Below are 13277 nucleotides of genomic sequence, written 5' to 3'. Positions count from 1 at the left end.
CCTTCACTTTAAATATTGAGTTCTATGTTTAGTACTTGAGACATAGCAGTTTGCTCACAATGTGCTTGTTATCATAACTGCTTTTGTATTTCTTTTTTTAAATCATGCACTCCCCCTTGTTGCAGGGCCGAGTAGGGATAAACACAGACAAGCCTGATGAGCACCTGGTTGTTCACGGAAACGTGAGGTTGACCGGCCACATTGTGCAGCCATCTGACGAACGGGCCAAGTCAGATGTCGTCGAGGTGAGTTGGCCCCTAGCAATTGTGGAAATGTACGGCAGGCGTGTTGCACCAACTCCAAAAGCAAGACATTCTGCTTGTGTGCATACCCTTTGTGGGCTTTGTTCAAAGTAACAGTGACACGTCTTATGAATAGAACATGCATGTTGCTCAACCGATGCATTTCGCTGCATTTTCGAGGAGATCACCGGCACCTCTACGGTTTTGACGTGATGTACCAGTAGGCCTTCTTCTGAAGGAACATTGAGGACAGTGCCATACAAATTTTGCTTATAGTAAAAAATTGGCCAATATGGCTGTTTCTGGCTGTGTTGACTTTTTATCCGTAGCTGTAGTCTCATTTATATTGCCGAGAAAATTGGATTTCAAACATTTTTTTTGCTACCACTCGTCATGAAGACCAAAAACATACTCCATGACCACCATTATGAAGTGAATAGTACCATATCTTAGTCTTGAAGATCCACGTACAAAAATCAGCCTTGATGTCAGTAGTTTCCTTCTGGAAATGGCCGATTGCAGCAAGAGCTATGTCTAAGTTTCTGGACTTTTTCTAAACTTATGAAAACTCTGTTTTTAGTGAAAGCAGCACTTTGTCTTTAAAATGTGGGGAGCTATCGATGCAGGCCAACGTAAGTTCTATTTCTCAGTGTCCACTTAAAGGCTTTTTAAAAAAGCTGGCACAACTGCTGATCAAGTGATGGTTTTACATTTGGGTCAGTTATGTTATCCCAAAAATTCATATGATAATCATGTGAAAATTAACTTTTATAAAAACATAGCAAAAATAAACATTAATATATCCTGCATTGCTGCTCCCAGTTTAGGTCATGTTCATTGCATCATACAACGTGGCTTTGGAAACCGAAAGAGCATGTCATAAATCACTGCAATATAATTTACTGCGACAAGGACTAGCACAATGGGGAATCAGCAGCCCCAGACTGAATTGTAATTTGCATGCTCCATTAAAATCTCATTCCGCTGTAAAGTTTGCTACATCTATAGTGGAAGGTGCGCGGGTTACACTGAAGCAGTTGCACATGTGGCCTTACGTGGTAAAGGTGACAAAAACTTTCTTGAATTACTCTATATCTTGCTAATGTTCATGTGTAACTGAATGTGGTGTGCTACAAAAATGCATTTTATCCCAAAAGCTATTCTTTTTTTCCCACGCTGAGTCAGTTACTGAAATTCCCATTGAGCTGCATATTAGGTAATGGTGGTTCGTTCACTCCGGTATTGTCTCTTTATCCAATTCTATTTACAGCTGGACACAAAGGACCAGCTAAAAAATGTGGCGAAGATGCGCATCGTTCGCTACCGCTACATACCAGAGTTTGTGGATCAGGCCGGCCTTTCAGAAGCAACGGACACGGGCGTTTTAGCGCAGGAAGTGCAACAGATTCTTCCCGATGCTGTCCGAGAGGGCGGCGATGTGGTACTGTCCAATGGTGACTGCATAGAGAGCTTCCTGGTTGTCAACAAGGTCAGCCATACTTGGACTGCAGTCCTTGCTACTTTGTGCACTGCTGTTGTCTTGCATCTCTTATGCTTGGAGAAACTAGTTGCCATCAGTTGATAACCAGTCTAACCAATAAAACTGCATCTATTAGTGTATGCATTGTGGAATGTATATTCATGAAATGTACGAGTCACAGTAATTACGTTGAGACTTGAATAGAACCTTACTCATATTTTCCAAGCAGTGGTATCATGCTATAGGTCCAAGTTGGAACGAGTGCATGCAGTGATATTATATAGTATAAAACATGGCTTAAAGCAAGATATGAATTACCAAATTGCTGTCTGCTAAACAGAGGTGCTAAACACATTTCTAAAGAATAACCTGAGTATGCTTTGTATTGCAATCATGCCCAACCCACGACATAGATGGGGTCAGAGTTTGACTCATTCTGGTTTTGAGGTTCCAGAAATGTAAAAATTGGCTAAATTTGTCATGTTATATAACTCAGTAATTAAATGTAAGCGAATTAAGTCAATTCTTAATACTGTATACTAGAACTATAATTTTACACCCCTTTTCTTCACATAGCAATGCCAAAAGTGACAAAAGAAAGAAAGAGATACATAAAAGATGCTTCCTTTCCTTAGTCATCATTCTGTCAGATTTTCGGTGCTGTGATATGTGATGTGCAAAATATTGCAAAACAAGCTAGTTTAACAATATATTCTAAAACTTGCCAGCCTATTCCTTTTTCATGCAAGAGATTAATAATAAAAATCAGGATCGTTAAGATAACACTCCACGAACGGAAATTCTGTGGTGAGCCATATCATTGGAAAGTTAGGCATGCATATTAGATTCAGCCTTCATATACTGTAACTATTTCTTTGTTCAAGGCAGTGAACAAAAGTTTGTAGTTGTGTGTGGAACTTCAAATTAGGCTGTAGTTTCCTTTTATTGAAATTTTCTTTTGCTGCATGGAAGTTTACTGTATTCCACTATAATTAAACGGTGACGGTGGTAGTTTCCCAGTTTTGTCTATTTATTTTCACACTTCTATTGGGAAGTTGCACAGTTGTGTATGATCCTTTGTATTTGTTTCTTCCGTAGGAGCGAATCTTTATGGAAAACGTCGGAGCTGTCAAGGAGCTGTGCAAGGTGACCGACAATCTCGAGACCCGCATTGATGAACTGGAGAGGATAAACCGTAAACTCAGCAAGATTAAGCGGTTTGACAGTATCAAGTCCTGTTCGAGCAGTAACAGCACTGTTATCAGGTAAGCAGCCAGATACAGTAACGGCATTTGTTACCTATTTCTTACACTTTAGGTTTATTATCTCAGACTGGAGAGATATACTCAGTTCACAAATTCAGTTTTAGGAAATGAATTCCACAAGCATAAACGGAGTGTTTTCGGATGCCAAAGCCTATTCTTTGTGGATAAAAAAATTTGTAGTTGTACATGTCAGCTAGTTGGATCAGATATGGCTGAGCATAATAAACTTAACCTTGTAAATAACAAAATTGTTAATAGCCATTTTATTTTGCTTGTGCTTGTTGAATCTCACCGACAGCTGCATTGTTTCAAAGGAATATATTGGAGTTAACGTTATTTACATAAATGGTTAAATATATTTCTGATCTACGAGATTCAATACTATATGCTTCCCTTTGCTCTTATCTTTTTTATCTTTCTGTGCATATAGTCGGAGCTCTTTTCCTTTGAGAAGGAGTGCACTAAGAGACAGGAAGGGTCCTGAGAAACCTTTCTGCAGCAACAGATTTGTTCAAGGGACCATAATCATTCTCATACTCGTCATGGCATTCTGGTGAGTAGCAAGCTGTCATCGCATCTTATCACATTACTTTCATCACTTTTCACAAGGACCACTGTGAGTCGTTTTTGAAAGTGTCTGTCAGCTGAAATAACCCTGCAGGGGACCAAAAATTAGTTTGACGTTTTGCAGTATGGCCAAAAAGGAGGAAAAATAAAATCATTTTTTTCTCACGAATCTCACGAACTGTTCTCATTGTTTACATGTATTGGGAGTGAATGTGAACGTGATTCGTGGCAGCTGCAGGTGTGTGGTGGTTTTTCTAGTTAGTGTCTATGTGGTGGAAGTTGTGGCTGTCATGCTTGGATGATGTGAGTGATGGACTTGGACGTGAGTGCTGCTAACATTTATTGTTGGCTAGACATTTGCTTGAGAAAGAAGAGGTGCGCAAGTAGAGGATGATGTTGTGGCTGATTGTGAAAGAGGAAGTTCGTGTTCTGTTTCATATTAAAGTTGGTAGTGTGTGCCTGTGTTGTGTTTCTATCCGCATATTTGTCTATGTTGCACCGCAGTTCTGGGTGCCTCTGTAACATTGGCCCATTCTTTCTTGCACCGCCAAAATGGTACTGTTGACCAGTTCTCATGGGCAAGAATAGAGGAAGGAAAAGCTTACAAGTGTACCATCACAACATTAGATAGGATGCCAAATAAAACGGTAACATGTTTTGTCCCAATTGGTGAATGAAAAAAAAAGAGGGGTCCTCAGCCATAGTGAAATGGACATTTTTGAGGCAAGCTCTTTTAGTGTCCATTGTGTATGCTATGATTGCGTAGTAGTACAGCTTTATCCAAATACGAATTGTGCCTACAGAGTGTGTAGTCTATGGAAAATTGAACAGGTACTGTATACAATAGGTCTCTTTGGCCACTTTGAAAATTTCTTGATGTCACATTTTCACTTCAGCATCTACAGTAGTTGCAATTGCTTTCTGTCTCATTGTAGCCATTTCAAATTGACTGTGCAGCATGACACAGTATCATCGGCCATTTTCCAAACATTCGTGGCCCTGTCTGCAAGTGGAGTATTGAAAGTGCTACTTTCATGATATTTGGGTTTAATATGAGTAAAACTGCAGATGCCATTTCGGCTTTTCATTTATGGTCTCACTTCCTTTTAGTTGGTTCTCCTTCATGCTTGGGTGTAATTAAACTGTAAACTGACTGCTGCGTAGCGGAGAAAATGAACCAGCTTTCTACAGGTTTCAAGGGTTGATTAGCGATTCCTGCATCTGTCTTCTAGGCCACTTAATTTATAATATAAGATAGTCGAGCTCGGATATTTCGAATTATTGGCTGTGTTAAACACGCTGACTATCCCCTTGAAAATTCAGTGTGAAAGTATAGGAAAGCCATACTTATGTCGAACTACAATTTTGATGTTTGTTTGATACTATATCAAACTGCATGCCCAGCATTGTTCACTTGGCTTCGATGCAAAGCAGCTTAGTCGTAACAATGCCTAGCGAACAGATTGCTGCCAAGATGCCGGTTGACGGCTCATCACTGCAAGAAGCATATTGCCACCTTGGATGCAAAGTATTTTAGCTTGCAGGTCACAAAAAAGATGAACTATATTGCCATTTTTACAAATTGAATTATTGATGTTTCGAACTAATTTGTGATTCCCTTTGAGTTTTATAAATGCAGGTTCAACCACAGTTTAAGTGTGTGGCACATAGCCATTCCTCAACTGTGTGCTCACAAATTGCTGGACATAGTGGACTTTTGAGAGTTGGATGTCCTTTTTAAGCTTGAAACTCAATTAAGCAATGAATATTTTTCAGCTTGGTCGCCATGGCAACACTGTATATTCTTGAATGGCAGCGAAGGACTGTTCTGGTTGCCGGCAGCCATCACACGTGAGTATTGTATTTCCACACTCCACTGCCGAGAAAAAGTCCATTGTTAATATCAATCCATGCCAGTAGCATGTCAGCTGTCGTTATTGCTGCGGTGGAAGTAGACACACATTTTTATTCATTGTTTTGGGAATGTTTACTCTTATCCATGCATTTCTTGCACATATGAATGTTTCCAGGGTGGCAGTGAACAGCAGCAGCCAAGCAGAACAAGGCACAAAAGGGCACAGAAATTCTGTGGACAATGCGACTAAGTACAAAGACCCTGCGGATTCAACCAAAGTTCTGCATGATGACAGTGGTAAGCAATAGTATTTGCATACTCGCGATGACTGCACAGAAATATAGATTGTTAATAACATGAACTTGGTTGGGGGGTTTGTTTTTAGTTGTGTATACGAAATTAAATATGGTTACGCTCAACTTATAAAGAAAAAGTTAGTGATAGCAAATAAGGTCTAAACTAACACATAATGCAACAACATATGCCTGCATTTTAATTTAAAGATATTGGTGCACTCGTAAACGTATCCTGAGAACAATGGCTATCCTAGATGTATTAGCAGATATGCTGCTGCTGGCATCAGCTGGTTTTGCAACAGAAATTGATGCAATGACTTTGTGAGACACACATATGGCCTTCTAGGCATAGCTTATCAAACTGTTGAGAGGCTGGATCAGTGTGAATGCTGTAATAAGGCAGCAGAGCAAAATAACTGAAATGAACACAGCTTCTCAGCTTTAAAATATGCAAGAATAAACATCACTCGTGGTTACATGGCACGTTAGCCTTGTGACATGTTTAGCCACAGATGGGGTAAAATAATATAATAATTCTATTCCATCCGATAACTATTTCATTCTATCACCTTCTCTGCCATTGGCCGGTTAAAATTTGAATCTGTGCATAATAAGGTTGCGTTGCAGGACGTCAGAAGTAAGTTCACGCAGTTGTCACCTCATGCGCAATTTCGACGTTATCGCTGAGGGAATGGAATAGATATTGGAATCGTTTTATTATTCCACCCCTGAATTGCTCTGTTTAAAAGGTGATCTAAAAAGTCAACTATGAACTGATTGAAATCTGCGAAAATTTTTTCTTGCCGATGATTTACAGTTTCTGGGGGAAAGGTGAAGCTCTAAAAGAAAAATGTAGATAAAACCTCTTTAATCTCCCTGCTATCCGCTTGATATGACAACAAAAATGACAAAAGAAAAAAAAAAAGCTCAAGTGTAATACATTTTTTGAAAGCTGAAGAAATGCTTTATCACAGGGTGGCAAATTAATATTTTGACTAAACAAAGTCTCATCTCAGTATAAGCTGCATGAAATACAGAAATGAAACCTAGATATGGAAACACTCAGTAGTGTTCTACCATATCCCACAAACACTGAACGCGAAAAAAATAGGTAATAAGCTTTGCTTTTGAAAAGCAAAAGCATTGTGACCTTTATCACGTATGTACACCTTTCTGACACTACTGAGAGAGCCAAGGCATCTAGTAAAATGCAAGGTCCAGGGCTAAACTTGAATAGTTTTCATTGCCACTATGCATTGCTGCTCCAAAATGCTGTTTGTTAAAGTGCAAAACAAAACATGCTTTAGCTGCAAAGTCTGTTTTACCTGCTGAAAATAATCTCAAAATGTTTTTTTTTTTTTTTTTCCCAGAGTTATGGTGTGGTCATATTCTATATTCAACTAATATACTTTGATCCCTCTCTGCAGAGCCCAAACTTCCGCCCACAACAAGACGAAAAGGAACAGACTCTAATAATGCAGTGCCTGCACCATCCAATTCTTCTCCAGTACCAGGACCTCGATGGACTCAAACACCGACCACACCGACACCGCCCATGGCCACAACTGTTGTGCCTATTCTGCAGCCTAAGGTGAGGCAGATATGGCTTGTTGTGCCACATATGCTTTTTGGGAGTACATAAATATTGAAAACGAAAGTAAAATGCGCGGTTCACACAATGGCGAGCCCAGTGTTGCATTTCTTAATTAATGTATAAATGAAGCATGAGACACTAAGAAACTAGCCAATTGTTGGCCAAAGCCATTGGCACATGTGGAGATGGTCTGGTGGGTAAATCATATGTGGCTTCTGACAGAGTGATGCAGCAGTTGTGATGTGTGTCAATGTCATTCTAATCAGGAGAAGTAATGATGTGGTGCAGCGCTCAACAAGTGCAAATCTGATTCAGAGCCCAAAGTGGGTAAGTTGCTTTTCAGACCATGTGCTCCTTTGATGTTGCATTGTTTACAACAGGGAGAGAACTGTACTGAAAGCAGTACGGCAGCGCTAAGTGGAAAAACTTTTTAGGGACTAGACTGAGTGCAGTGATGCACAACTATTAGTCTGTAATCTCATAACAACGCTGTTATGGGAAGCCAATGCGTTAAACTTGTTGTGGCTGCTATTCAAATGCACACTTCTATTCTTATAGCATGGAGAGAAATTTTGTACATGAGCCATTCAAATGTGTGATGAAAACTTGCACTAGGTAATTCACACACAGAGAATATTAAAAGAAAAATTAACAGTACGTGATGTGCATGCATTCCTTACTAAGACGTAGGGTTAACTTTTCTATGTTTGCGAGGTTCACCAGAATATCCTAAATTTCTTGCCTAATTGAAATATATTGTGCAAATACATATATACACAACAAAAATGTGTTCAAAGAATAGGCAGAAAAGAGTTCAAGCACGAAAAGGGAAGCTGTACCAACTTACTGACAGTTATGCTGAACTTTTTTTTTTTTACATGCCACATTTATGCCCGGCTAGTATAGACATCAGTGCATGTATTTCTACCGGATCACCGCTTTGTGTTTGGTGGAAACTGGTGATCTGCATCTGGCTCGACCGGTTAGGGTGACGCGTCAAAGTGATCACCGCACACCATTCCAGGTGATTGGAACACCTCCGGATTGCTTGGACGGTGTGCTGGGATCGTGCAGTGCACACTGCTGTGTGCCTGCTATACCCGAGTCCCAGGACAGCAATGCTCAGAGGGTGGGGCCTGCAGCTGCGAGTGCCACTGAGGCCCCCAAGTCTGCAGGTATGCAGCGAGTGCTTGTAGCAATAAACATACACATAGAGGCACTGTCTTGAGGTGTGGAGGTGATTCACAAACAGCAGTACTGCTGTTTTCTATTGCTTTGTAAGCTTCACTTTGCTGATGACGTTGAACTTCCAAGTGATTAAGGATAAGAATTGCAGTCTAAAACATGCAAACTAGAATTATTAGGCATTAAAAAATTATGGGCTTAACGATTCACATGCATACACTTTGCCACTTGCTTAATCACTAATCCTTTAATTTGTGCCTCTATAATCTTACACAAATACATTAATATACAGTTGTCAGTTACCGCATTGTGTGAAAGATCATCCAACATTGGTATAAAGCCCCGCTATAACCTAGCCATATGAACTTTCCTTGTATGGCCCAGGGGTAGCGTGTCTGACTCGGGATTAAAGGGTGCCAAGTTCGACTCCCACCTCACCCCCTCATATCACAGCAGCTACTCACGTTGGCAGCTTCTTCCTACTCGGCCATGTCACGTGGCATTGTGGTGACTCATCGACTAGTGCCTGGCTATGCCATCTGCCCCCTGGCATGCTTGCGAGTTTTCACTCACAAGACTGGCTTTAATTTCTCTCGCTGAATAGGAATTAAAATAAGCTAGACTGCTAAATTTCACTACTGCAACAAGATGACAAAGGAGCATGCCACAACAAACGTGTCCACTGCTTACAGACAAAGCGAACAACAACAGTGCACCAGAATCACCAGACCTGTCGAAAGCGAGGCAGCCTCTGGATGACCAGCCCTTACTGGACCACCTGGCTGACACCGGCAGCGGCCGGGTGTTTGTGGATGTGCAAGACAACAGTGCCCAGTGGGGCAAAGGAGGGGTGGTGCCCACTGCTCTCGTGCCACCCACACAGCCTTCCCTCGAATTGGGCTCCTTGGCAACCATTGTGGAAACTGATCGTGTCCAGGATGCGGAGGTCAAGCGTTCGGAGCATGCTGACAATGGTGCTGACAGCATCGATGCGCTCGCTTCCTCCCATCGTCGCTCCAAGGCCATGAACAGCAGGAAAGGTGTGCTGGGCACTTGACTTTATTTGGTGCTTGTATCACTACTTTTTTTTTACTTTGTTTCGTATTTGTCCTTAATGCGTGTACAGTACTGACAGTTACACTTTGCACTAGAAACAGTGCTTTGAATAAAGTCACTGCTAATGGCATCAAGAAATCTATCCACAGGGCTCATGTGAAAATAATATTGCTATAATTATAGGACTATCTTACACCAGCATAGGGTAGTGCAAAGTCATGTTGCTAACTTTTTGTGCTGATGAAGTTGGGCAGTCAAGAGCACCCTACATGTGTCAGTTATATTTGTGGGGCAGAATTGTATTTCATAAGGATCCAGTGATTACTTTCACACCACAATTTCATGCTTCCAAATTCTAAACGTACCTTGTGTTTAACTCTTTGACTAGGGGCTCACCCAGTAGTTCAGTCTCTTCGACTGCTGGAGCTGAATGTGACACTTGGCCAAGAGTACTGCAACACGCTGCAGTGTGTTCTTGGATCAGGTCCAACCTTCAGCTACTTGGTCCCTCTTTCTCGCTACATGCCCCTACAGTATGTCACCCTGCAGTTCAGGTAGGTTGACGCACAATGGCAACATTACATAGTATTATTACTCGTGGCTTTCATGCATTACGTTCTGTTGGCAGATGGCTAAGTAGAAATCAACATGAGCAACAGTTGTCTTGTGTAATGTAGCCATCTGCCATTTTTATATTTGATTAAACTAATGCTAATCAATTAATAGGACTTGTTTGCACTGGAAACTGTTTTGAATGAATTGGTGCCAGTTTGCTGCTTATATGGTGAATTCACAAATCTGAAGTCACCGGTCACCTGCAAACAGGGAACCTAAATCCAGCAAAGAGCACTCACCCCAATTCTGCATCTGGAACACTCATGCTCCAACTGGAACAAGATTGGGCACACATCCACTGCTTGCAGAGAAACGTGCTGCATACTGTGCGCTTCTTTCCCCATGTAATCTGCTGTGGGTTGGGAGCCGACAAATCACCAGAAATAAGCGCACCTTTGCCCCACAGACTTCCAGCTATAGACTAATCCTCCGCTCTCAGTGTAGCAGTCCGGTTTGCTGCACGGAACAACCTTGGATCAGCGACTACTCCCTGTCTACAATTGAAAGACGCAATCCATAGTCCAAATCTGCAACTGAAACAGTTGCTCCGAAAAGAACAGAAAACATCGTTCTGGAAGAGCTCCAATTCTGCGATTGGAACTTTCCAATAACATTTGTGGCAGTTGCAAAACTTTGACTCAAAGCTAACTGCTACAAGTTGTTGGATCAAGGGTACCAGTTGAATTGCAGCACAGTATAGGCACTAATGTGGCATTTACCTTTCCCTTCCTCACGTCCTATTGCATGGTACGGACACTTAGATTTTCATTTGCAATACAAGGCTGTGCATTACTACTTTGGCTTGCACTGCCTTCACATCATTTGATCCCTGAAGTGCTTTATGAACCGCTCATTTCACCTTTTGAAATTGTGCAATTTCTTTTTAATGCAAAAGCAGTGCTACTGTTACCTCAACAAGAAATGTAATAATTTTTTGAAGTGAAGGTCCAAGCATAACACCTCAGTCTTCCATCCCCCTAGATAGGGGGAAGCCACCCGCTCTCTACCTTCATCCTCTGTTGTGCGCCTGACACCTCGTGTTTGGAGTGAAAGCACTGCAGCAGTTATCAAAGCTATATTCAGCTACTTTAGCAGAATTTTTGCATCAGATGTCTGATTATCCCATAATGTGTTTCTATTTTTATTACCGCAGGTTATCATGCTACTTTAGCTGTGAATGAACCCACACTCTCTTATATGAGTGGCCGGTTTAATGTGTTCTTGCAACATCAAGTAAAATACAAACATGATATAATTAGAACAGCAAGCAACATAACTAATGCAGAGGAAATACAGGCAGCATCCATGAATTCTTCCATGTAGTGGCCCTCACAACATATTAGAGGTGAACTTCAAGTGTGCTGGTATTCAGCCACCCTAACCAGAGGTCTTCTCATTGTGTTTTTCCCATTTCATATTATGCTGTGATGTTGCATGCAGCCTCACAGGCCCGCACAAGATGGCGAGCTGCAGCCCTCCAGAGAAGCAGCTGGCTTGCCCAGCCCCTTTGCCAGGTCTGGAAACCCGTCCCATGGCCTCGTTTTTGCCTCACGACAGAAACCACTGGTCCGAGGTGAGAGTGGCATGTACACTTCTCCTTCCATACAAATACCTTAAACTAATGAAATTTTATGATGACCTTGCAATTTTAGCAAATGGTTGAAAAAATGCAGCCAGCATGAAAGGCAAGGCCTTTCTGCAAAATCTATTCCAGTCACATTACAAAGTTGCAGCATGGAATGACTCCTATTGGCGGTTGAGGAATGATGGCTCTTGTTTATGAATGGTTTAATAATTTCTTGGGACCAGTGACTCTTGCTTATTTGACAACCTCAAGATGCACTGCATCAATGTGCCTGCTTGTCTTAGAAGTACTGAGCTCACACACTATGCGGGAATGGAAACATATGAAAAGGAAAAAGCAAAAAATTTATTTTTGTAAGGAAAAAAAAAAAAGAATTGCAGTTCATATACTATAGCATGAAAATGTCTTAACACTCCACAAAAAACATGCTGCAGATGATGCAAACCAACTATCGCTTTGTGACATCAGTGATTACCAATAGCCCAGCAACATGCTCACAAATAAATGAAGAAAGAATTGTTAAAAAATATTTGCTGCTCTAAGTGAACTCAGATTGCAGCCTGCTACATGGGCAACAAGCTGTAATGGTGGCTTTTGATGAATTGGGTTTTGTTGCCCCTCTAATGCATACTATCATGAATGCATGCACTCACATTCTTAAATTTTACCTACAGGAAGCTGTGCCATCATGGAGGGTGCCAATCGGACTTTTCCTTCAAAGCAGCTACAACTTCAGAATTCTCAAGCAAGGCGAGCACTTTGAACAGGTAAAGCACCGATGAAGTGGGCTGTTGAGCATGTCACACAATTGAACTCCCAAGTGTCATTTAGACAAGATGGGAACTTCCTTCTTTGCTATAGGTGGCCTTTGTGTTTTATCATCAGTGCTGAAACAAAATGCTGGCATCAGCTGTGTATCTGCATTACAAAGTTACTATGTAGGCACAGTCCAAAACTTTTATCAGTCAATAGTTACCTGTAACCTACTGACTTCCTTATTTACTGACTTTTAACTACAGTTGACTCCTGATAACACAAACTGGAAAGAGACCAAGACCTAATTTGGATTATGCAGATTTCAAATTAAGTGGGGTGCTTCTAATGCATTTGATGTTGACGGGAATAAACATCAGTTCAAATGAAATAGGAGTTCAAATGAACAAGTTTGAAATTAGCCTAATGTGTTACTGTTTCCTCAGCAGTTGAAAGGTTTCAGCTGGAAAAGTGCCTGCCTCTTAATCTGTGCTTGATCATTTATAAGGTTTAACGAAGCATCCTAAATTCTACCATTACTATAGTTACAAAGGCACGGTGCATTAAGTTTTAATGGGACAGTATTAAGATTACTGTTCAGTGAAAAAATTGTCATCAGCATTGTAGTCGGCATTGTGACTGAAAAATCATGAGTATTCCTGTGGAAGGTGGTAGTTGGCAGATTACATGGTTAAGCACTGATTGATCAGCGGGCGTTTCAATGTCACAAAACCACGGCATGGCTGAGTTGACAGGAGGTGCAAACTCTGACAGCTTCTGAGAA

The 13277-nt window shown here is 41.1% G+C and overlaps 1 protein-coding gene across 4 annotated transcripts in view; it reads left to right on the top strand.

Moving 5' to 3' along the window:
• Window positions 1-13277, top strand: part of LOC146190394 (uncharacterized) — a 101519-nt gene that overhangs the window by 84857 nt on the left and 3385 nt on the right. For all 4 annotated transcript variants that reach the window (XM_084600873.1, XM_084600872.1, XM_084600871.1 and 1 more), the window contains exons 14-25: window positions 126-245; window positions 1513-1731; window positions 2821-2987; window positions 3418-3540; window positions 5331-5405; window positions 5585-5706; window positions 7133-7296; window positions 8324-8474; window positions 9177-9524; window positions 9929-10094; window positions 11596-11728; window positions 12415-12507. In XM_084600873.1, coding sequence (XP_084456999.1) covers window positions 126-245; window positions 1513-1731; window positions 2821-2987; window positions 3418-3540; window positions 5331-5405; window positions 5585-5706; window positions 7133-7296; window positions 8324-8474; window positions 9177-9524; window positions 9929-10094; window positions 11596-11728; window positions 12415-12507 — 1881 coding nt within the window. The remainder of the gene's footprint in view (window positions 1-125; window positions 246-1512; window positions 1732-2820; window positions 2988-3417; window positions 3541-5330; window positions 5406-5584; window positions 5707-7132; window positions 7297-8323; window positions 8475-9176; window positions 9525-9928; window positions 10095-11595; window positions 11729-12414; window positions 12508-13277) is intronic.

The sequence above is a fragment of the Amblyomma maculatum genome, chromosome 4 (genome assembly GCF_055883805.1).
Source record: "Amblyomma maculatum isolate TAMU_Amacu chromosome 4, ASM5588380v1, whole genome shotgun sequence".
NCBI lineage: Eukaryota > Metazoa > Arthropoda > Arachnida > Ixodida > Ixodidae > Amblyomma > Amblyomma maculatum.
The sequence above is the reverse complement of the archived record's forward strand: the minus strand, read 5'-3'. Positions and strand labels throughout refer to the sequence as shown.